Source organism: Mercenaria mercenaria, unplaced genomic scaffold (assembly GCF_021730395.1).
Source record: "Mercenaria mercenaria strain notata unplaced genomic scaffold, MADL_Memer_1 contig_2083, whole genome shotgun sequence".
Lineage (NCBI taxonomy): Eukaryota > Metazoa > Mollusca > Bivalvia > Venerida > Veneridae > Mercenaria > Mercenaria mercenaria.
Window position 1 is genome coordinate 43,642 of NW_026460118.1, and position 25,532 is coordinate 69,173.

A 25,532-nucleotide genomic window follows, 5' to 3' on the forward strand; every position below is an offset into this window, starting at 1 on the left:
ATTATCAGGACACTTGTTTTGAAATTTTATCAGTGTTTTAAAGATATTTGAGCTAGAGTTGTTCCTTTTTTTTTTTCAATATGAAAACTTGTATAATATATCAATCCTTTTGGTCAAAATTCCAAGGCTGATTTTGCTGATGTTTGGTTTGGTCATTAATTAACGGGTAAGGGATAAGAGGTATTAGTTGATATTCTTTCAAGACTTGTGTATTTTTTTTTTTCATTTTCATAATCCTGAACATTATGTTACTATTTTCTTTTTTCAGCTGGTGGGATAATTACTGTTGACAAGCTTATGCGTGCTCTTGGCCGTATTAGAGCAAGGAGAATAGTTCGAAAATGATTGACATTATTTTGATATAGCACATGGTATTGGTGCATGAATTAAAAACCTTATATGTCTATCTTCACTTATTGTAACTGTCAAAAGTATCACTGGATAAAGTGTCATGTGTAATTAATTAATAAAACCAAAATCTTATAAGAACATTATTAGTCCCTTACTGGTTGAAAACCAGTTTCGGTACTACAGGATGCATTTTTTTGTCTTTCCTATTTTTGTCCATAACTGTCATCTGTCAAGGACAAATGTTCCCAATAATTAGGCGACATGTCATGCACAAATTGAAACTCCTAGCTCAGTGGTCAACGGGTTTTTTTTTCTTGTTCAGTTTGTAACGCAACAGTCCATGAAGGGATTTTAATATTACTTGGTTACATATGTTCCCCGTAATAAGATGATGTGTCATATTCTTAGCTTAAAGGGCAAGGTCACGCTTGTAGGTCAAATTGACATGGTGTTTAAATGGTCAGTCGTCATGCAAAATACACAGACCCCTAGCTCAAAAGTCAAGTCAAATGTCAAGAGAGACTTTTTCTTGTCCAATCAATAACTCTGTTATCCATTAAGGGATTTGAATATTATTGGGCACAAATGTTTTCCATAATGAGAAATATCTTCCAGTGGTTCCTGGAACTTCCAGTTTGCCCTTAGGGGCCAAGAGAGCAAAACTAGAAAAAGCTTTGAACGTCTTCTTCTCATGAACTTAGCTTCATGTATTTCACCAAACATGGTTTGTAGAATCCTTGAAAAGTGCTTTCAAAATTTTATTCAAATGGTTTCACTTGGTCCTATTAAGAAAGATGTTGTGATTAGCGTCTTTTTATTGACTTTCTCAAATGTGTTTATGCTCCTTTATATCACTTGGGGACTTGGAGTTAAAAATAAAAATAGCCATTCAGATGACTTTTTAAATGGATCTTCCCCAAATTTGTGTAGCAACATTGTGTGGATCGTACTCGGATTTGCTCAAATTGGTCAGCTAGACTACACTTAGGCTGCCAGAGCAAGTTTGTCCACGCAACTCCTTTGACACCAGTTGATAGATTTACACTTAACTTCACAGGCGTGATCATTGCCAAGCCTTATTGTGCGTGTCTCAGAATTGAATGATTTTTAGCGAGGTTATCGCCCTTGATTTATTAAATTCAATATGTTTCGGTCATTTCTCTTTTATTATCGGGTGGAATTCCATTAAACTTTAAGAAGTTATCAGTAACAAGCCTCATAGTGCATATCGTCATCATGTTCAGGTTCATTGATTTTCAGTGGAGTTTTGGCCCTTGACTTGTTGTATTTTTGCCTTGTCTGGGCAACTTCGCTACAACCAGGAGAAATTACAGCAAACTTCACAGAAGTGATCATTGCTATGCCTAGTTGTGCATATCATCTGCATGTTCCAGTTTATTGTTTGTCAACAGAGTTACAGCCCTTGATTTGTCAAGTTTTATGATGCTTTAGCCACTTGTTACATAATAGTGCGAATTTCCTCAAAACCTTACTGGAGTGATCAGTGCCCCTGCTTCAGTAATTTTCAGCAAAGTTATTGCTCTTGATTTGTCATTTTTAGTGTTTACTTGTATACAAGTTGGCTGAATTTCACTATGATCTATTGAATTTTATGATGTTTCAGCCACTTCTCTTTTACTATTGGGCAGAATTCCACCAAAACCTCACAGGAGTTATCAGTACCAAGCCTTATTGTGCATATTTTGCATGTACATGTTCCAGTTTAGTGACTTTCAGTGAAGTTATAACTTGTCACCTTTTACCTTGTCTAGGCAACTGTTGCGATACCACAAGGAGAAATTACAGCAGACTTTTAAAAAATGATCCTAAGCCTAGTTGTGCATTTCGTCGACATGTTCCTGGGTTTAGTGTTCCTTCAGCAGAATTATAGCCCATGATTCGTCAAATGATATGTTTTACTGGTACTGATGATAAACCCGGATAGATGATAAAGTCGACCACCTTGGAAATATTTGATTGCAATCGGTTATTTAAAAAATTGAACACACCATCTAATAATTTCCATTTACAACACCAACTGGTGTAAATAAAAACAAAATTGGTAAATATTCTGTATAAATGAATGACTTACATTTATCTGTATAAAATGTTTTATCCAAAATTACTGGGGAAGAGGGTGTTTTTTGCGCATGCTCACTGTCGCCACATGAAGGCCTGACATTGGGTAACTTTTTATTACTTAATCAGGAATGATTCTTGCAGCTTTTTGGAAAAGTTTCAATATAATACTACAAAGAAAATTTTGTAAACGACAAAGTGTTCGAATTTATCATCAGTCAACCTGCTTTCAGTCCCCAATTTACTAACCCCTTTCAGGGCCTCACTTCGTGTGAGTTTGCTAACTAAATATAAATTTAAATTATGCAAAGTTTTCAGCAAATGTTAAGCTTTATTTTGATACCAACCATTGATTACAAATTGCAGAAATAAAAAAGTTACAGGTAAAAACTCTCATTTTCTGTTCGGGTTTATCATCAGTACCAGTAGCCACTTCTCTTATATAGTAGGGCAGATCTCCATCAAACCTAATAGGAGTGATCGGTGTTATAATTTTTTTATGCATTTTATAAACTTGTTCTTATTCAGTGATTTTCTGGGGAGTTTTGGTCCTTTTTGTCAAATTTTATGATATTTTGGCAACTTTTCTTCCACCATTGAGCTGATTTTCGCCAAACCTTACAAGAATAATCTGTGCCAAGTCCTATCATGTATATTACCAACATGTTCCAGTTCAGTGATCTTCAGCAGAGTTATGGCCCTTGGTTTGTCATATTTTACAGTGTTAAATCTACTTTCTTTATATAGTTAGGCTGGATTTTATCCACCCTCACTTTGTGAAGCAAAGTTGTGCATATTATTAAATTATTTGCAGCGAAATCATGACCCTTGGTTGGCCAAAGTCTTTTATTTGTACCACTTCTCCTATACCATTGGTTTGAATTCCACCAGACTTTACAGGAGTTACCACTGCCAAGCCCGATTGTGACAAATAATTTAAAAACATTGTTAATACTCTAGAGGTCACATCTTGTACAGGACCTTTTAATAAAACTTTGATGGACTGATAAGTTTATGTTCAAAACTGAGTTACGTATGTCATAATATGGAATATAAGTTTGTGTCGCATGTATCTTAAAATGTATTTAAATTAGAGTAGTAATAAAACATTAGGAGATTGCAATAATTATAACATGTTTAGTTGCGCACCTGGTGTTTTGTTTTGGATTTCACTTAACCAGACTGAAGTTAAGGTTCTTGACTTAGTGAAAACTACATATATAGGCTGAAAAGTTTATGTTGCAGTATACCTTGAAAATTGCTCCTAGAGTCACGAAAACATGTAGGAATATTATCCAGCATGTTAATTTATGCACCTCAATTTCTTTTGAATTATTTTTCTTTTATCACTTTGCAAGACCAATATGGCACTGCAAGACCACAGTTATGGCCCTTTACTTAGTCAAAAAATGAAAGTTTGTGCCCCATGATTAGTACTTCTCATTATAACAACAGTTAATGAAAAATTGAAGTTTTATTATTTTAGGGATTCTATAAAAGCAGCGTAAGTTAACAACATCACATCTTCTTCTACCTGTCCTTTCCTTCTCTTAGTAGCTTATTACAGGATTCAGTACTTGTATTTGTTTGTGCTCAAACTAAATGACATTTAGGTAACTTTTAAATTTTATTATCTCGGGTAAAAAAAGTAGTTCACTTGGTCAGATCATAGAAAAACTTTATAAACACTCTTAAGGGAGCGTAATTTGTGCCTTATCTTTATGAAACATAGTCAGAATGATTTTCGTTTTGAAGTTAGTACCGTAAGTTTATTTTTTGGTCATTAGGGTCAAAACTATGTCACTTGGCCAAATCATTGAAAAACTTGTTAGTCCCCTACTGGTTGAAAACCAGTTTCGGGGACTATAGGAATGCGCTTTTCCATCATTCCGTCATTCTGTCATTCCTTCATTCCGTCCGTCCGCAATTTCCTGTCCGATCCATAACTTTTATCCATAAAGGGATTTTAATATTACTTGGCACAAATGTTCCCCATGATGAGACGACGTGTCGTGCGCAAAACCCGGACCCCTAGCTTGAAGGTCAAGGTCACAATTGGAGGTCAAAGGTCAACATGGCTTTTTTCCTGTCCGGTCCATAACTCTCTCTTCCACGAAGGGATTTTAATATCACTTGGCACAATTGTACCTCATAATAAGATGATGTGTCATGCACAACTTTGATACCCCTAGCTCAAAGGTCAAGGTCACACTTAGCAGTCAAATGTTAACATGGCATGAACAGGGTCTGTTTCGTGTCTGGTCTATATCTCTTTCATCCATGAAGGGATTTTAATATTACTTGGCACAAATGTTCCCCATGATGAGACAACATGTCATGCGTAAAACCCGCGCCCCTAGCTCAAAGATCAAGGTCACAATTTGAGGTCAAAGGACAACAGGGCTTTTTTCCTGTCCGGTCCATAACTCTCCCATCTATGAAGGGATTTTAATATCAATTGGCACAGTTGTACCTCATAATAAGATGATGTGTCATGCACAACTTTCAGACCCCTAGCTCAAAGGTCAAGGTCACACTTAGCAGTCAAATGTTAACATGGCATGAATAGGGTCTGTTTCCTGTCCGGTCCATAACTCTGTCATTCATTAAGGGATTTCAATATTACTTAGCACAGATGTTCCCCGTGATGAGACAACATGTCTTGCACAAATCCCGGAGCCCTTGTTCAAAGGTCAAGGTCACAATTGGGGGTCAAATGTCAATAGGGCTTTTTTCCTGTCCGGTCCATAACTCTGCCATCCATGAAGGGATTTTGATATTACTTGGCACAAATGCGCCCCCCCCCCCCATGATGATGCAACATGTCATGCGCAAAATCCACACCCCTAGCTCAAAGGTCAAGGTTACAATTGGAGGCCAAAGGTCAATAGGTTTTTTTTCCTGTCCGGTCCAGAACTCTGTCATCCATCAAGGGATTACAATATTACTTGGCATAAATGTTCCCCATGGTGAGTCGACGTGTCGTGTGCAACACCCAGAACCCTAGCTTAAAGGTCAAGGTCACACTGAGATCAAAGGTCAATAGGATTTTTTTCCTGTCCGGTCTATAACTTTGTCATGCAAAACAGGATTTAAATATCAGTTGGCACAAACATTTCCCTGGATGAGACAACATGTTGTGCGCAAAGCCCCAGCTCTAGGTCTAAGGTCAAGGTCATACTTAGAAGTCAAAGGTCAAATTCAAGAATGACTTTGTCTGGAGCATTTCTTCTTAATGCATAAAGGGATTTTAATGTAACTTGGCACAAATGTTGACCACCATGAGACGAATTGCCGCGCGCCAGAACCAGGTCCCTAGGTCTAAAGTCAAGGTCATAATTAGAGGTTAAAGGTCAAATTCAAGATTGACTTTGTCCGGAGCATTTCTTCTTCATACATGGAGGGATTTTGATGTAACTTGGCACAAATGTTCACCACTATGCGGCACACTTGTTTTAGAATTATATCCCTTTGTTGTTACTATAAATAGAATATATTGTAACTTTTTTATTACTGGTCGTAGGGAAAAATTGAGACCACTTTTCTGTGGTACAACATGCATGATACATCCAATTGGTAGGTGTATTTTGGTCTATCCCTACCTGGTTAAGAGTTTCTTGTGGACTTATATTTTATAGAATTGTTTTGGGGTTTTTTTTTGGGGGGGGGTTGGGGGGGGGGTTGTTTGTGGTTTTTTTAGGGTTAATTTCACTTTGTTGTTACTATAAATAACTTTTATGATTACTTTTTGTATAATCGGCCAAAACAAAATTCCAAATGAAAACAACTGTACGTTTTTATATATGCAAATTTTAATCCAAGTGCTTTGTTATATTATATTGTATATATAGTAAAATATGGTTTATACATCATTGACAGATATCAGTTCATTATGTTATACTGCAGTAGATGCCTAATTAGGTGCCTTCCAGTAGGGGACTTTGTATTGCATGGCAATACTTCATTCTCTTGTTATTATTGTTACTATCTGGGTAGGTAAAAAGTGATCTTTTCAGTCAGATTGTTTTTCTTGATTAAATTAGTAAGTTTAAATTGGGTCATCTGTGGTAGAAAACTAGGTCAAAAGGTCATATCATTTAAAAATATTCGTAACCTTCTAGATGCCACTTTTTACCTGATCTGCATCAAACACCTGGCCAAAATGCTTTTGTCTTTATAAAACCTAGATCAGTTTTAAAATTTGTCATCTAGCTCACTTTGTCAAAAATTAGGTCAGTAGGTCCAACTAGGCCTATTTTGAAACCGGTTATCTCAAAATCTAGGTCACTAGACCAAAACATAATTATTATCTTTTTCTTTTTGGTACTTTATGGTTCTTTTCTTATTTTTGTTAACTTTTGGTTTAAATTTAAAGTTTTCATGAAATAGTGTGGGCTTTTAGGTCATTCGAGGTTTCCTACACACAGCGATAACAAGCAGGTTCACCAAATCCTGACATATTATTTACAGAAATATGAGGAGATGGTCTTAATGTCATTTATTCTGTAAATAAATAACTGAAATATTTCTTTAAGAAATTCATCGATTTATAATTGGATGACAGTTTCTGGACATTACCCAGTTTTTAGCTCCACTATTCAGAGAATAGGGGTGCTATTCTACTCGCCCCGGCATCAGCGTCTGCATGAGCTTTCTTGGTTAAAGTATTTCGGCAACCTTTGTTGTTGTTTTTTTTTTGTTACTATTGCTTATATCTTACTGTAACTTCACATTAACATTGTTCAGCATGCAAACAAAGTATGTGAAGGGGTTGGGCCTATTATACCCAAGGTCAAGGTCACCAAGGTGTTATACTTAGGTAATTTTTAAGGTTAAAGTTTTTCGGCAACCTTTGTTTTTCTGTCATATCTTTGTGACTATTGCTTATATCTTACTGTAACTTCACATAAACATTGTCCAGCATACAAACAAACTATGTGCAAGGGCTGGGCACACCATTATACCCAAGGTCAAGGTCACAAAGGTGTTATACTTAGGTTATTTTTAAGGTTAAAGTTGTTCAGCAACCTTTTTCTGTCATATCTTTATTACTATTGTTACTATATATCTTACTGTAAGTTCTCATAAACATTGCCCAGCATACAAACAAAGTAGGGGCTGGGTACATTATACCCAAGGTCAAGCTCACCAAGTTGTAATACTTGGAATTATTTTCGTGTTAATGTTTTTTTGAAAGCTTAGTTAATAGACATATCTTTGGTACTTTAAAAGATAACGACTTGAAATTAAAAGTATTTCTTTATAATCATCATCTGCATGTGTGGTTGCAATTCACATAACTCTAATTGTATTTTTGACAGAATTATGCCCCTTTCATACTTAAAGTATTTTGGCAATCTTTACTTTCTGAATATAACTTTAGTACAATATAAGATAATGACTTGAAACTTAAAATGTGTCTTTATCATCATCATCTGCATGTGTGGTAACAATCTTCATAACTCTGATTTGTATTTTTGACCAAATTATGCCCCTTTCGTACTTAAATTTTTTGACAAACTTCGTTTTCTGGACATAACGTTGGTACTATGTAAGGTAATGACTTGAAACTCAAAATATGTCTTTACCATCATCATCTTGGTGTATCTTCCTTTTAAAGTAGAGGTCTGTTATTGAGACATAAATTCATTTTACTGTCAAATCGCTGAATAGTGGAGTGCGCTGTCATACGGACAGCTCTTGTTTCATATTGTTTTTGTTCTGTTTGGCACATTTACTTTATCTAGTAGAAACATTAATAAGATGTAAGTAAATACTCGGAAAGCAGGGGCTGGAGTGAGCCTTTTCGCTAGTCAGAGCTTCGGATTCTCCTTACCTCCCCCCTCATATAAAAAAAGTAACTTCCTTCTTCTAACTTTTGCACTTTTGACTTCTAACTAACGCACTTCTGACTTCCAGCTTCCTGACTTCATACTTCCGACTTCCAACTTCCACACTTCTGACTTCTAACTTCCTGACTTCCAACTTCCGCACTTCTGACTGCCAACTTTCCTTTTTTTGAAGTCGGAAGTAAGAAGTGTGGAAGTTGGAAGTCGGAAGTATGAAGTCAGGAAGCTGGAAGTCAGAAGTGCGTTAGTTAGAAGTCAAAAGTGCAAAAGTTAGAAGAAGGAAGTAAGAAGTCAAAAGTCGGAAGTAAGAAGTGTGGAAGTTGGAAATCAGAAGTCGAAAGTCGGGAAGTTAGAAGTCAGAAGAGCGGATGTTAGCAGAAGGACGTAAGAAGTCAAGAAGTCGGAAGTAAGAAGTGTGGAAGTTTGAAATCAGAAGTCGAAAGTCAGAAGTGCGGAAGTTAGAAGTCAGAAGTGTGGAAGTTAGAAGTAGGTAGTAGGCAGTCAAGAAGTTGGAAGTGAGAAGTGCAAAAGTTAGAAGTCAGAAGTGGGAAGTACGGAAATCAATTGTCCCTCCAGGGCTTCCATAGCGAAGCCTACATATTATTTTTTTGTCAAGGACTTAAATTTATTTCTTTGCATCATCACTGATCTTTTGCTGCCTTTTTTTTATCAGTTTCCGTATTTAAATGTCTAACCCTGCAAACATGTGAAACGGTTATAAGTATAATCTAAATAAAAACTAAAACGGTGGAAGCCGTATGTTTTTACTAATGATCTGAATTCACACAAAGGTCCTTAATAGATATTGATAAGATGACCGAGAAAAGATGTTGATCGCTCGAGATAATATGTTGATTGCTCAAGATAATATGTTGATCGCTCGAAATAAGATGTTGATCGCTCAAGATAATATGTTGATCGCTCAAGATAAGATGTTGATCGCTCAAGATAAGATGTCGTGCGCACGAGATAAGATGTTGATCGCTCAAGATAATATGTTGATCGCTCAAGATAATATGTTGATCGCTCGAGATAAGATGTTGATCGCTCAAGATAATATGTTGATCGCTCAAGATAATATGTTGATCGCTCGAGAAAAGATGTTGATCGCTCAAGATAAGATGTCGTGCGCACGAAATAAGATGTTGATCGCTCAAGATAATATGTTGATCGTTCAAGATAAGATGTCGTGCGCACGAGATAAGATGTTGATCGCTCAAGATAAGATGTTGATCGCTCAAGATAATATGTTGATCGCTCGAGATAAGATGTTGATCGCTCGAGATAATATGTTGATCGCTCGAGATAAGATGTTGATCGCTCAAGATAAGATGTCGTGCGCACGAAATAAGATGTTGATCGCTCAAAATAATATGTTGATCGCTCAATATAAGATGCCGTGCGCACGAGATAAGATGTTGATCGCTCAGGATAAGATGTTGATCGCTCAAGATAATATGTTGATCGCTCAAGATAATATGTTGATCGTTCAAGATAATATGTTGATCGCTCGAGATAAGATGTTGATCGCTCAAGATAAGATGTCGTGCGCACGAAATAAGATGTTGATCGCTCGAGATAAGATGTTGATTGCTCAAGATAATATGTTGATCGCTCAAGATAATATGTTGATCCCTCGAAATAAGATGTTGATCGCTCAAGATAAGATGTCGTGCGCACGAGATAAGATGTTGATCGCTCAAGATAGGATGTCGTGCGCACGAAATAAGATGTTGATCGCTCAGGATAATATGTTGATCGCTCAAGATAAGATGTCGTGCGCACGAGATAAGATGTTGATCGCTCAAGATAATTTTATCCTAAAAAAATAATTGCATGTCCTAAACATACCACCGTACGATTGTTTTAACAGATTAAGAAATTAAAAGGAAATGCGTAAAGAGAAAGATAATCTGACACATATCTGTCGTATTACATATGAACTGTCCATTCCTTTCTGTAATCTGTCTGTAAGGTTCTGCTTTATTGGAAATGTTCATAAATAGTAATATAATAATGTACGATTGAATACGAAGTAAACAATTTTTTAATATTATTCAAGAAATTTTGTACATACATATAATCCACTTCTATACACAGCTGTAAAAAATACCTATTCAATACAATTTTGTGAATTTCTGAAATTCATGATTGCTTTTATTAAGGGCATGGTAGTAGGTTTAATCAATGATTGTTTTCTGACATTGTTACGTTTTCTTTGACATATTGATTGCATCAGTACATGTATATTTAGAAAGAGTTGTGGTATAGATACTAGTTTACTTCTGATTATATATATATTGAAGGCGTTCCATTATTATATTGTTATTGTGCTATTGATTTGTTATATGAAATTTTGAAACCTATTTTGTGTTAAGTTGTTTGTTTGGTATCAATTATGTAGTAAAGGAAAGAAATAATAAATGTTTAAACGTAATAGAAAGCATCTTCATGAATATAGTACATCTTTGTTACTATTGATGTGGTGGCGTTTCCTACCTGGCCTGGATACAATTTGATTAGAATATTTATCTTTATGATATCTAGGTCACGTTTAAAATTGGGTTACAGTATCTAGCTTCAAAATCTAGGTCAAGACGTTCAATAGTAGAAAAAGTTACTGTCTCTAGCTATAGGCTACGTGTAATTACAAATTATAGATTTCCAACATTTTCAAACCCAAGTCCTCTTCACTAAATGTATTGAAAAAATAACATATATCAAAACCGTGTATAACTAGGGTGTACATGGCCGTGGATCCAGATTACAAACATGTTAACCTTTAAATCTGTAGGTTACTTTATATTGTCTGGCAATATGTTTAGTACAGAATGCTCTTAGGCAGGGAACGTCTGTACCTCAGCCACAATTTCTTGTTTTGTTAAATAATTGAGCCGCACCATGAGAAAAACAACATAGTGGCTTTGCGACCAGCATTGATCCAGACCATCTTGCGCATCCGCGCAGTCTGGTCAGGATCCATGCTGTTCGCTTTCAAAGCCTATTGCAATTAGAGAAACTGTTAGCGAACAGCATTGATCCTGACCAGACTGCACGGATGTGCAGGCTGGTTTGAATCTATGTTGGTCGCAAACACTGTATGTTGGTTTCCTCGTGGTGTGGCTCATTTAACATTTTAACTACTATTTATTGTTGCTAAAGTGTTATAATGTTGACAATAAAACATTTAATTAGTATATAATACTATTTATTGTTGCTACAAAGTAAATATTATTGATAATGAAACAGTTTAATTACATGTTACTATTACTACAGGATAATTGGTTTATTTTGGGTAAATGAAATTTACTGTAATACCAGAATAATTCTTAGCAAGAAGTAAATTGTTTTAGAAAACCTGATTGAATTGTATCCCTTTTGTCATGTTGTTTGATTTTGAATTGTATATTTGTGGACTTTTCTAGACACTTTTTAGCTCACATGTCACAAACTGACAAGGTGAGCTTTTGTGATCGCGCAGCGTCCGTCGTCCATGCATCCGTGCGTCTGTAAACTTTTCCTTGTGACCACTCTAGAGGTCACATTTTTTTTTGGATCTTTATGAAAGTTAGTCAGAATGTCCATCTTGATGATATCTAGGTCAAGTTTGAAACTGGGTCAACTGCGGTCTGAAACTAGGGCAGTAGGTCTAAAAATAGAAAAACTTTGTGACCTCTCTAGAGGCCATACTTTTGAATGGATCTTCATGAAAATTAATCAGATTGTTCACCTTGATGATATCTAGGTCAAGTTCGAAACTGGGTCACGTGCCATCAAAAACTAGGTCATTAGGTCAAATAATAGAAAAACCTTGTGACCTCTCTAGAGGCAATATTTTTCAATGGATCTTCATGAAAATTGGTCTGAATGTTCACCTTGATGATATCTAGGTCAAGTTCAAAACTGAGGTACATGAGCTAAAAAAAGTCACTATGTCAAATAATAGAAAAAATGACGTCGTACTCAGTTCAAAACTGGGTCATGTGGGGAAAGGTGAGCGATTTAGGACCATCATGGTCCTCTTGTTTATTTCGTATATCTTGTATTACAAAGTAAGTTATACAATCATAAAGGTACTTTGAAACTATTCCATAATTCATGTTTTCATTTGGATGTAAATGAGATGTGAAACAAAAATTTGTAGTCCTGTTTGGCGCCATATAACCTATATTGTGTTGGTGCGTCGTAAAACCCAAATAAATAAATAAATCCAAAAAATGATTTATTTATTAGAATGAATTCTGTTGATCTCATCCGAGCACTTTGTGCTGGGAATGAGCTATTGTGATCACTCACTATCCTTTATCTATCCATCCATCCACACTTTTCTTCGGACGACTTCTCCTATGAAAATATTAGTTGGAAATGGATGAAACATGACCTGGATGTTCTTACGTGATCCTCTTTCAAAGTTTTGCAGTTGCTTCTTTGGTTGCATAAGGGACTGTCAGAGCTAAACGCAGAAAAAATAAATTTGAAACAGCATCTCTTCCTTAATCACCAGCCTGATTTTAAAATAATTTCACACAAATATATGAGCTCGACACAAAGTATATGGAAAGCTATCCTTCTCGATCCGGCGCTGTTGTCAGTGTCAGCGTCTGTTATGCGCCCACACCTTGGTTAAATGTTTTGATGCACTTTCTCTATATCTGTTATTACATGATGGACTTGCATCAAACTTTAAAAAACGTTATTCGTCATCATCACTTACATCATATGACACAAGGGCCATAACTCAAAGTGGCACCAGTATTTTATGATTATCATATTGCACAAGGTCTATTACTCTTGTACCAATATTTCATGCATTTTGTCCCCGCTTTAATTTCAGATTGAAGTTTTGATGAATTTTAACTCTGACTCCATCATTACTAAATTAATTTGATTCAAATTGAAAATTGCTGTTCCTCATCATCATCCACACCAAATGGTTCAAGAACCATAGCTGTGTCAACAGTATTTCATCAGTTATTCCTACTCTTTTCTTAGAATTACAGGTTGAAGTTTTGATAAACTTTAACTCTGTCTCTGTCAATACTAAATTGATTTCATTCAAACTAGAAATACAATGTAGCTCAACATCATCACCCACATCATATGATACATGTCACCAGTATTTCATGAATTATACCGCCTTTCTACTTTAGATATTCTGGCTAATTTTGATGCAACTTTCACTATATATCTGCTATTTCTGAATTGATTTGTTTTAGATTTAAAAGAGTTGCTCTACATGGCAGCCTCTCCAGCTGATGTGTTTATTCAGAATAGCTCCCCTTTTTTACTTAGAATTTCTGGTTAAAGATTTGATGCTCCTTCACTTGTATCTAGATCTTTAGCTCACCTGAGCCAAAGGCTCATGGTGAGCTTTTGTGACCGCACAATGTTCGTCGTCCGTCGTGTGTCCGTCAACATTTTTTTTAAAAATCTTCTTCTTGAAAACCACTAGGCAGAATTACACCAAACTTCATAGGAATAATCCTTGGGTGGCCCCCTTCCAAAATTGTTCAAAGAATTTAATTCCATGCAGAACTCTGGTTGCCATGGCAACCGAAAGGAAAATCTTAAAAAATCTTCTTGTCCAAAACCACAGGGCCTAGGGCTTTGATATCTGGTATGTAGCCTCATCTAGTGATCCTCTACCAATGTTCAAATTATTCCCTTAGGGTCAAAAATGGCCCCGCCCCGGGGGTCACATGGTTTATATAGACTTATATAGGGAAAACTTTGAAAATCTTCTTGTACAAAACCACATGGCCTAGGGCTTTGATATTTGGTATGTAGCATTATCTAGTGGTCGTCTACCAAGATTGTTCAAATTATCCCCTAGGGTCAAATATGGCCCAGCCCCGGGGGTCCCAAATTTTACATAGACGTATATAGAAAAAAACGTTTAAAAATCTTCTTCTCTAATACCAAAACACTTAGACCTTTGATATTTGGTTTGTAGCATTGTCTTATGGTCCTCAACCAAAATTGTTCAAATTGTACCCCTGCGGTGAAAAGAGGCCCTGACCTGAGGGTCCCAAGTTTTATATAGACTTATATAGGAAAAAACTTTAAAAATCTTCTTGTCTGAAACCATATAACCTAGGCTTTTGATATTTGGTATGATGCATTGTCTAGTAGACCTCTACCAAAATTGATCAAATTATGCCCCAGGGTTAAAAGAGGCCCCGCCCTGGGGTTACTTAGTTATTATGCGAGTTATATAGGAAAAAATACTTAAAAACTCATCTGATCCTATTTCCAAGACTGTTTAATTATAATTACCTGATGACCCCAAGTAATATGATGTCACTTGACTGTGACCTTGACCTACTGGCCTACTTTCCTGTTTTTTAAGATACAGCCTTGAAATTTTGATAACATACACAGTTTTGCACATCAATCATAAAACTGAATTTCATTAACCATGGATATGACCTACTGACTTTCTTTATTATTTTATCATCAGTTTGACATTTGAAACATGTAGCTCATATTACTCAGGTGAGCGATCCAGGGTCATCATGACCCTCTTGTTGTTAAATGGATTTGATTCAAACTTCAAAAAAATAATTGTTCCACATCATCACCAAAGTCATATGTCGCAAGGTACATTACTCTGGCAGAAATATTCCATGAATTATGCACGGTCCCTTAAAAGTTAGCAGTTTTAGTTATTTTTATGCCCCCAGCATCTACTGAAATAGAATAATGGGCCAGGGCCCACTATTCAAACAAAAGAAAATAACAAAAGAAACGGCCCTCTCTTTCATTTCGGCCGTCCATCCGTCCGTACGAGGTTAACCAAATGGGACCGTTTCGTCTAGCATCAATACCCCTAACTAGAATGACTTGATATTAATGCAGATGTAACCTGTGACCATTCCTCATCCTACAATAAATTTAAAAACAGATATTCAAACAAACGTACAAACAATTTATACAAAACAGCATTCATACAAACATTCAAAAATTACATTTAATAAAAATAATAAATCAATTCTTTACTGCAAAAATGGACGTTTTAAATAACAACAATATTTACTTTATGATACCAATTAATTCTGAATAAAAAATACAAAACCTTACCAACTTTGGTATCTCAAATAAATTTACTTTAACAAAGTAAATTTCATCCAAGCTCCTTAACTCACGTTTAAATTATAACAAACTAACGGGCGAAAACGACGTCAGACGTATACTGGACGTCACGTACAAATTGACGCCAAACGTCACATTTAGCGCCATGAATAAAACAATAGATAAAATTTAATATTCAGAACGTCACGGTTCTTACAGTCCCCGCCATGAAATTACTTAAATTTCATCAAATACATGTACTTTTGTTAGCAACCCTTACAAATAAAACATGTTTATATACTGATTCATAAAAATAAATATTCTTATTGCCAATTAAAATTCAATTAGCGTTACATGTGCCTTTATACATGTGGATACAGCTTGCAGTAGAAGCCTAAAGTTTATTCTAACACGATCCGATTCATTTTCCTATTAAACAAAGAAGGCAGAAAACAGTGAATTATTATACAACAAATCACTGTTCTGACGTCACAATTATTACGTCATGGCGTCAAACGGCATAGCGGCGCGCTGGAAAAGAAACCGATTGAAAACGGGCAAATATTTAATGCATGTCATCAAGGATGTACTTAAAAATCCTTTGTAACGTGTTAGAATCGAAATAATATATCTCATTTAGTGATTTGCTCTTGAATAAATCATTGTTTGTCGTTCAGATGCGTATTATTTTATCACTCGGGCTGCGCCCTCGTGATATAATTCCTTCGCATCTGAACTCCAAACAATGATTTATTCAACGACAAATCACTGGATGAGATAAATTATTTCTTAAATAGATATAAACAAAAAATGTCATTACTTTACAAGTCACAATTATCTGTGTACCTACTTAATAGTACATACGTAAAGCGTAATCCGAGTTATTGACTGTAAACATTACTGTGAACTCTCTAACAGACATAGTCTAGTGATAGGTTTAACTGATTCTGAATTGCGAGTCCTTACCACACAGCTACGTAGATGCCGATCCCGACCAATATATAGTTCGGTAACTCTGCCTAGCTGCCCCTGTCCTCTTGGCAAGTTGTAATCAGCAACAAGTACGACATCGCCTTCACGTAGATCAGTTTTCACTCTATGCCATTTTTGACGTAACTGGAGTTTAGGCAAGTTCTCACGAATCCATCTTCGCCAGACTACATCGGACAAATATTGTATTTGTCTCCACCATCGTTTAGAGTACGTATCAGTTTTCTTGAAATTTCCTCTGGGCATGCTTGAATTGGTTTTAAACAATAGTAACATGTAAGGTGTAAGTGCCATAGGATCATTTGGATCATTACTCACTTGTGTTATCGGTCGATCATTCATTATTCTCTCAGCTTCCACCATTAACGTCACCAGTTTTTCTTCTGTGAGTAGTTGCTCTCTAGCGATGGCCTTTAAAATAGAACGCGTTGACCGAATCAGTCTCTCCCAAGCACCGCCCCTATGGCTGGCGTATGGAGGGTTGAAGTGCCATTCAATTTCATGTTGAACCATGTGTTGTCCTATTTTTGACTGGTTCCATTCTTGTGTTGATTATTTTAGTTCTCTGTCAATGCTTACAAGATTCGATCCGTTGTCGCTGAATACCTTTTCAGGAGTCCCACGTCGGCTGGTGAAACGCTGAAAGGCTGCGATAAATGAATCTGTTGTCAGACTATAGGCAATTTCAATGTGAACTGCTCTAGTTGCTAAACAAGTAAACAGACAACCATATCTCTTCGAATGTGAGCGTCCCGACTTAACTAACAGTGGACCGAAGTTATCTACGCCTATGTAGGTAAATGGTGGTTTGTCTGGAGTGGTTTGTTCTGAAACAAGTGGTGCTATCTGTTGTGTCAGTAGTGGACTGTGTTGTCGTCTGCATATAAAACAATTCCCTATTGTCTTTTTTACCGAACTGGAGCCATGTATTATCCAATACTTTTCCCGTGTAGCTGCAAGCACCTGCTGAGTTCCCACGTGATTATTGATGTTGTGGTAATGTCTAACTATTAGAGTAGTCACGTGATGTTTGCTGGGTAGAATAAGCGGATATTCTTGGAGATTCCCCCGTCTCACTCTCCCATGTACTCGTATGAGACCGTCATGTAATATGGGATTCAAAGATGCGATTCTACTATCTTTCTTCACTGGATTATCCATTCTCAGTGCTGAGAGTTCTTCAGAAAAGTGTCCTTTCTGTGCACATTTTAATATGTCTCGTGTGGCGTTCCGTACTTCTATTACTGTAATATCGTCTGTGGGTACTTGTACGTCATGTTTTAGATAACGGTGTCTGCAATAAGTTTTAAATCTTTGCAGCCATACGAATGTTCGTTGTAGTTTGGTCAAGTCGGAGTAACGCATTATAATTCTGTCAATTTCTGTATCTGTCGTTGTACTATTTATTACACAGCTTCCTTCTTTACTTCCGTGTCATCATCTGCTTCTTCCGGCACATGGCTATGGGCAGGCAAAGCAGTTGGATCTTGAAGAAGGAATTTAGGACCCTTAAGCCATGTTTGTAGTCTTTGTGTATAACTTGGGTCGATACCTCTAGACGCAATGTCGGCAGGATTCGAACCGGAATCAACATGGCGCCATTGGTCAGGCGACGTAGTTTCATGAATGACACTGAGTCTGTTACCTACAAACGTTTTGAAACGTCGTGATGCGTTATTGATATATCCCAGCAGTATTGTAGAATCAGTCAAGAACACGGCTTGGTCGATTTTCATGTCGAGGTCTTCTGATACCATTGCATACATGCGGCATGCGACTACAGCTCCAGACAGTTCTAGGCTAGGTATAGAAATCTGTTTCATTGGTGCAAGGCGAGATTTACCGAGGACTAAGGAGCACATCACTCTGTCATCTTCATCCACCATACGTAGGTATGCGCATGCGCCGTAGCCTAACTCCGAACCATCGCTGAACATATGCAACTGGGTGTTCTTTATATTTCCAAAATCTTTTGGACGAAAACATCGACTGACAACAATGTTTTCTAAGTATGGCAAACTGGCTAACCATCTTTTCCACCCTGGCAGTGTGACTGTGGTATTTCATCATCCAATCCTAGTTTCTCTTTGCAGAGTTTCTGTATGAATGTTACTGTATGTTTGAAATGTTACTGGTGATGCAAGTCCTAGCGGATCGAATATGGAGCTAACAACTGATAATATTCCACGTCTCGTCAAAGGTTTATCTGTCAACTTAACCTTGAAACTAAGTGTATCGTCGTTACCATTCCACATCACACCTAAAGCACGATCGCTAGGGAGAGAGGTACCAGGTTCAAGTTGACGACTGATGGGGCACGCTCTGCCTCAGGTATCGAATCTATAACCTTCCTACTGTTACTGAGCCATTTGGTCAACCTGAAACCACCTAAACTCATCAGTGATTGTAAATCTCTCGCAAGTTTCACTGCCTTCTTTTAAGATGATACGGATTTTAAACAGTCGTCCACATAGAAAGTTCTGTTAACTGTTGATATAACTTCCGGTTCATAACTATTAGCGTTATCAGCGGCTGTTCGTTTAAGTACATACGCTGTACAGCTTGGGGAGGATGTAGCACCGAACAAGTGGACTTGCATACAATATATCTTCGGAGGTTTAGTTATTTTCCCTCCAGGCCACCATAGGAAGCGAAGAGCGTCTCAGTCATTTTCACACACGCGCACTTGGTGAAACATTGCCTCGATATCAGCAATTAAAGCAATTTTCTCTTGTCTGAAACGGGTTAGTACTCCAACTAGATTGTTCATTAAATCAGGACCATGAAGTTGTTGGCTATTCAATGAAATACCCTTGAACTTCGCAGCACAGTAAAATACTACTCGGACCTTCCCAGCTTTGTTCTCGTTTGAAACGGGATGATGAGGTAAATACCAAGTTCGATTTGTATCTTCTGTAGCTGTTACTTCTTTAGCGTAACCCTTTTCTATATAATCAGTTACTGTCAGTGTGTATTTTACGTGAAGTTCTGCGTCTCGCGAAAACTTCTTTTTTCAGTTGTTGAAGACGCGCATGTGCAAATGCCAGGTTATTTGGTAAGTATGCATCTTTATTTCGCCAGGGTAGTCCCATCTTGTAGTGGCCATTTTCGTATGTCAGAGTTGATTCCATAATAGATAGAGCCTTCTTATCTTCCAGGGACAAAGAATCTCATTGTGAAGCACGTCATTAAAATCCGACGTCCACATGCGCTCAAGCTGTTGTTGCAGCATGACGTCACTAGATTGACCATAGTGAATGCTCACTGTTCCCTTTCCGTTATTTTCAATATTTCCTGGAACAGGACCACGAACTGTCCAACCAAGCCGCGTCCTTACTGCGTACGGCTGATTACTTTCTCCGGCGCGAACTTCAAGGGGAACGTGTGCGTCTGGTGAATCCGTGCCTATTAACAACATGACGTCAGTGACGTCGACACGTGGAATCTTCAAGTCAGATAGGTAGGGTATTTTGCGAGTATCTTCCGCAGTAGCAGCAGACCTAATAGTAATTGGTAGCCTTTTCGCCGACCATACATTGTTAAGTTTTACTTCATCACCACCGGAAACAGGTTTCACGTGCAGGTCAACTTCCTGTCCTACGTTTCTACTGGCAACGGAGCTTATAGTGGATATTTGAAAGGTAACAGGTTTCCCAGGATAGTTTAGCTTTTGCAACAACCGTTCATCACACAGGGTCTTATCCGCGCCGTCGTCAAGCAACGCATACGTCTGGCAAGAGTTACCGTTCCTAGCTATTACAGTAACAGGTATAATCCCTAGACATGTTTTTAAAAATGACCCATTCGTAGCAGCACAATTTACAGACGGCTGTGTAACTGTGTGATCAGACTCGGGCTTTACCCAAGAGTGTAACAATGTATGATGCTTAGAGGTACAATCGGGTACAACACATTGTTTTGGTTTTCTAAAAGTATTTGAAAAATGTTTGCCCTTAAGACAGTTAAAACACAATTTCAACTTGCTAACAAGTTTTCTTCTCTCACCTAAATTCATAGACTCAAATACGTTGCATGATGACAAATCTGAACATGTCTCTGAACAACAATAACATTTACGTTCGAATCTTGGTTTTTCATTACCTGTTCGAGTGGTTAACGTGGTCACTCTGCCTTTAACAAGAGTATCTGATTTACAATTGGTCAGTTTGTCAACCTTTGACTGGGACTCGTTTTTTACGAGATCAAGGCCATACACTGAACATGCGACACGGGATTTTTCATCTACAAACTTTGTTAAATCAGTAAAGCAGGGTTCTCTGCCAGACTCAATAATAGCGTGCGCAACTTTCTGAGTTATTTACATCAGAAATAAAGCCTAACTGGGACAGGGTTATTTAACATTTTTGCATCTCTAAAGCTAACTGAGAAAGTTTATCAACATCGGAGGCTTTTACCTGAGGGCCGTATACTAAACTATCAATATAACTTCTAGCAATTACATGAGGCTTACCATAGCGAATTTGTCAAATTTTCCTTGCAGGCCTGGAACCATCATCTGGATCAAGTAAAACACAGTCCTCAATACAACTTTTAGCCTCGCCTACACAGTACTGTATAAGATAACTTAATCTTAACCTACTGTCACTGATTTTTTCCTCAACATTTGTTTCGAAGTTCTTTATGAATTTACAATAATCTGTCACTCTTCCGTTAAATGTCAACAGTTCCGGTTTAGGCAGATTAAATCCTTCCTGCAAAGTGGATGCCAACCTGTGGAAAGCCGTATCTATATTTGTGGTTGTCAAATCTTCCAAATTACCATTGCTTTTGCCGTGAGAAATTACCGTTTCTGCTGAATCCTGCCCGCTAACGGATACGGATACGTCACGTGCTACTTCCGGAAAGTTCCGACCACCATTATTATCAGGACATTCGATATCTTCCTGCCAGACAGATTCCTCGATCCTTGCTTCTTCTAATTCGCTCTCTTGTTCAAGTAATTGCCGCTTATTTTCTAATTCCCTTTGCTCTTGTTCTATTTTTTGTTTTACTCTTAGTGTTCTTAGTTTATGTTCTGCAATCAGTCTTTTTGCTTTTGCATTTTGTAACTGCGCACGAGATGACCGTGCTGTACTCAGTGTACTAATCGTAGATATATTAACATCTTGACCCGACTGTAGTGACTGTTTTTGCCACTCGGAATAATGCTCGTTGAATTCCGTTAGATGTTTCTGCTGACTAGAATAATTCGTCTCCAACAATTCTATGATAGAGGGTTCATCACATAATTCCAGACAGTGAAAATGAGCGTTTCTAAACTGTTCATATCTGTCACATAGATTTTTGTATAAGTGTTTTATCTTTTCAGCGTTTACTGTAGACACCATCTGTCTCTCAAGTTCATTGTAAATTTTGGTCAGCTGTGCGAGGTGCGCAGAACGTGACCTCTTTGCCGAGGTAAACTCCGCAGTTTCCATCTTCCGATCTCTCATGAACCAAAATCTTTATCCAGAATCTTTTCAGGATACTAGTTGAGAATTGTAAAGGACTCGGGATTCTTACTCATACACAAGCGAGATATGCGGATTCTATCATTTATTTTCTGACAATCATGTGCATCCCCACAAATGTCGTAAATGCCGTAAATGCCGATTCTCAATAATAAATTTAAAAACAGATATTCAAACAAACGTACAAACAATTTATACAAAACAGCATTCATACAAACATTCAAAAATTACATTTAATAAAAATAATAAATCAATTCTTTACTGCAAAAATGGACGTTTTAAATAACAACAATATTTACTTTATGATACCAATTAATTCTGAATAAAAAATACAAAACCTTACCAACTTTGGTATCTCAAATAAATTTACTTTAACAAAGTAAATTTCAACCAAGCTCCTTAACTCACGTTTAAATTATAACAAACTAACGGGCGGAAACGACGTCAGACGTATACTGGACGTCACGTACAAATTGACGCCAAACGTCACATTTAGCGCCATGAATAAAACAATAGATAAAATTTAATATACAGAACGTCACGGTCCTTACACAGACATCACCTGACCTCAGTTTGACCTTGACCTCATTTTGGACTTAGGTTGCTTTATATGGGCCATCTCTTGGTTAACCAAATGGGACCGTTTCGTCTAGCATCAATACCCCTTACTAGAATGCAGATGTAACCTGTGACCATTCCTCATCTTCAGACATCACCTGACCTCAGTTTGACCTTGACCTCGTTTTGGACTTAGGTGCAAAATCTATTGACAAGGATGCCACTGGGGGCATCAAGCGTTTATTGAACAAAGCTCTTTGTTTTGAATACTTTTTCACTCTGTCTCTATAATTGCTCAGATTACTGAAATTTGCCTCAAACCTAAACTGTTGTCTAACAACACCTTTCACACCTGAGGCATTGCTTATTACTCCAGCGATAGTTCAAGTTTCCTCATATACGCTCTTTGCCGAAATAGTCGAGCGCACTGTCTGTCTCCTCTTTCAGCTCTTGTTCAGGTAACCCGCTACAAAGACTTTTTCAAATTATTCCAGTTTGTCAAAACACATGGCCGCCAGAGGGTGTTGTCACTTTTCCTTTTTTGTATAAAGTAGAAATAAATATTCTTGTCCGAAACTGCTCGCCTAATTTTAAAATATTTGTACACAAATGTTCCTTGGTTAACCCTACTAAGATTGATCATTGTATTCTGATTTGTCAAAAAAAAAACATGGCTGCCAGAGTTAAATATGAAAATAATCTCCAAACAACATTTCCTAAACCGTTGGTCGGAGTTTAACTAATTTTATAAAAATTTTCCATGGGTGACCATCTACAAAGAATGTTCATATTGCTCCAATTTTCAAATAAGCTTGGCCTCAGAGCTAAAAATTGAAAAGTCATCAAACACAATCTTCCATAAACCACTGGTCCGATTTTGAAATGAGTTCTTAGAAAAGTTCCTCGGGTGACATGGGCAATGGGGCATGTCTATTTTTTTGCCTATATTGCTGTATGGAAAACTGCTGAATCTGCAGTTTTAAAGTAATTTGGCAGAACTGTCGTTTCAGCTCTGAAACGCTGGTTAGTGATATACATGTTGGGCCATCATCACTCTCTTATTTTATGTAAGTGTTTTAGATTGATTCTGGTGAGTGGCTATGTGCCAATATCGTGTAGTTTTTCTTTGGTGATATACTTGAAATTTCAACTACCTGTGCAAAGATGTAAATCTAATATAAAAACAATTCATGTATCTATTTTTATGTTTAATTGCAGAAAATTTAAGAAATATCTGTATGTTGACTACATTGTACATTGTATTTTAAAAAATATCATATTTTATTTTGTTCAAGGTTTTATTGTTTAAAGAATGAGTATGAATGTGAATTAAATCGTGGTAAATTTTCATGTGTATGCCTAGTCATTTACAGCCCTGCTCTAAATGTTTATTGAATGTAGTAATGACCTGTTATGTATCATAGTGCTGGATTTTATTTACGTGGTTTGGACATGAAGGTGAAGGGGATATGACATTGGTCTCTGTACGTCTGTCCGTATATCCATAACACGTTTTTCCGGTGTACATAACTCCAAAACTATTCGGAGGAATTTGTTTACACTTCATAGGCCTAACTATAGTAAAGGAACCAGTGTGGGAGCTATCTGGTCTAGTCGCGTAATGAGGGACAGGTTTTTGAACACTAATTAATCCCCCGCCACAAGTGGTGGGGGATTATAGGAATGGTCTCCTTCCGTCCGTCTGTCCATCCGTAACATTTCGTGTCTGCTCTGTATCTCCTAAACCCCTTGAAGGATTGTCATGAAACTTTGGTCAAATGATTGCCTCATCAAGATGAGGAGCAGCACTCATGAGTCAGCTCAAGGTCAAGGTCACAACTCAAGAAAGCCAAAGGTTTGAGTCTTCCATTTCGTGTACGCTCTGTATCTCCTAAACCCCTTGAGGATAATCATAAAACTTGGTTCAAATGATCACCTCATCAAGACAATGTGCAGAACTCTTGAGTCAGCCATGTCGGCTCAAGGTCAAAGGAATGAGCCTTCCTTTTCTTGTCCGCTCTGTATCTCCTAAACCACTTGAAGGATAATCATGAATCTTTGGTCAAATGAGTACCTCATCAAGATGATGTGAAAAGTTCAGCTCATGATTCAGCCGTGTTACCTCAAGTTCAAGGTCACAACTTTAGGTCCAAGATTTGAGCCTTCAATTTTGTGTCCGCTCTTTATCCTAAACCCCTTGAAGGATTTTCATGAAACTTTGGTCAAATGATCACCGCATCAAGACGATGTGCAGAACTTATGAGTCAGCCATGTTGGTTTAAGGTCAGGGTCAAAGGTTTGAGCCTTTCATTTTATGTCCATTCTGTATCTTCTAAACCCCTTGAAAGATTTTCATGAATCTTCGGTCAAATGATCACCTTGTCAAGACAATGTGCAGAACTCATGAGTCAGCCATGTCGGCTCAATGTCAAAGGAATGAGCCTTCCTTTTCTTGTCCGCTCTGTATCTCCTAAACCCCTTGAAGGATAACAGTGAATCTTTGGTCAAATGATTACCTCATCAAGACGATGCGAAGAACTCGTGATTCAGCCATAAATCCTCAAGGTCAAGGTCACAACTCTAGGTCAAAGATTTGCGCCTTCAATTTTGTGTCCGCTCTATATCTCCTAAACCCCTTGAAGGATTTTCATGAAACTGGTCAAATGATCACCTCATCAAGACGATGTGCAGAACTTATGAGTCAGCCATGTTGGTTTAAGGTCAAGATCAAAGGTTTGATCCTTCCATTTTATGTCTGCTCTGTACCTGCTAAACCCCTTGGAAGATTTTCATGAAACTTTGGTCAAATGATCACCTTGTCAAAACAATATGCAGAACTCTTGAGTCAGCCATGTCGGTTCAAGGTCAAGGTCACAACTTTGGGTCGAATGTTTGAGCTGTCCATTTTGTGTCCACTCTGTATCTCCTAAACCCCTTGAAAGAATTTCAAGAAGCATGGGTCAAATGATCATCTCATCAAGACGATTTGCAGAACTTGTGAGTCAGAATGTCGGCTTAAGGTCAATGTCACAACTCTGGGTAAAATGTTTGAGCCTTCCATTTTGTGTCAGCTCTATATCTCCTTAACCCCTTGAAGGACTTTAATATGACTTGGCTGTGATATTCCCCTTATTAAGACAATAGGCAGAATTCAAAATTCACC

The 25,532-nt window shown here is 37.3% G+C and overlaps 3 protein-coding genes across 4 annotated transcripts in view; 1 reads left to right on the forward strand and 2 right to left on the reverse strand.

Moving 5' to 3' along the window:
• The window catches only part of LOC128552149 (uncharacterized), a 39,897-nt gene extending 33,826 nt beyond the window's left edge, over positions 1–6,071 (forward strand). For both annotated transcript variants that reach the window (XR_008368985.1, XM_053533167.1), the window contains exon 4: positions 269–6,071. Coding sequence is in view for 1 of the 2 variants with exons in the window: in XM_053533167.1 (XP_053389142.1) it covers positions 269–345 (77 nt within the window). In the remaining variant the exon portion in view is untranslated. The remainder of the gene's footprint in view (positions 1–268) is intronic.
• A 10,821-nt stretch (positions 6,072–16,892) lies between these two features.
• Positions 16,893–17,705, reverse strand: LOC128552150 (uncharacterized). Its single transcript, XM_053533169.1, has one exon. It carries the CDS (start codon positions 17,703–17,705, stop codon positions 16,893–16,895), a length of 813 nt encoding a protein of 270 aa, XP_053389144.1.
• A 41-nt stretch (positions 17,706–17,746) lies between these two features.
• On the reverse strand, positions 17,747–18,277 carry LOC123530494 (uncharacterized). Its single transcript, XM_045311268.2, has one exon. It carries the CDS (start codon positions 18,275–18,277, stop codon positions 17,747–17,749), a length of 531 nt encoding a protein of 176 aa, XP_045167203.2.
• Between the last annotated feature and the right edge of the window lie 7,255 nt (positions 18,278–25,532).

What these genes read in the sequence shown, in the direction of transcription:
- LOC123530494 (XM_045311268.2), bottom strand. Translation starts at nt 18,277, where the DNA reads ATGTTCAGCGATGGTTCGGAGTTAGGCTACGGCGCATGCGCATACCTA.
- LOC128552150 (XM_053533169.1), bottom strand. Translation starts at nt 17,705, where the DNA reads ATGCGTTACTCCGACTTGACCAAACTACAACGAACATTCGTATGGCTG.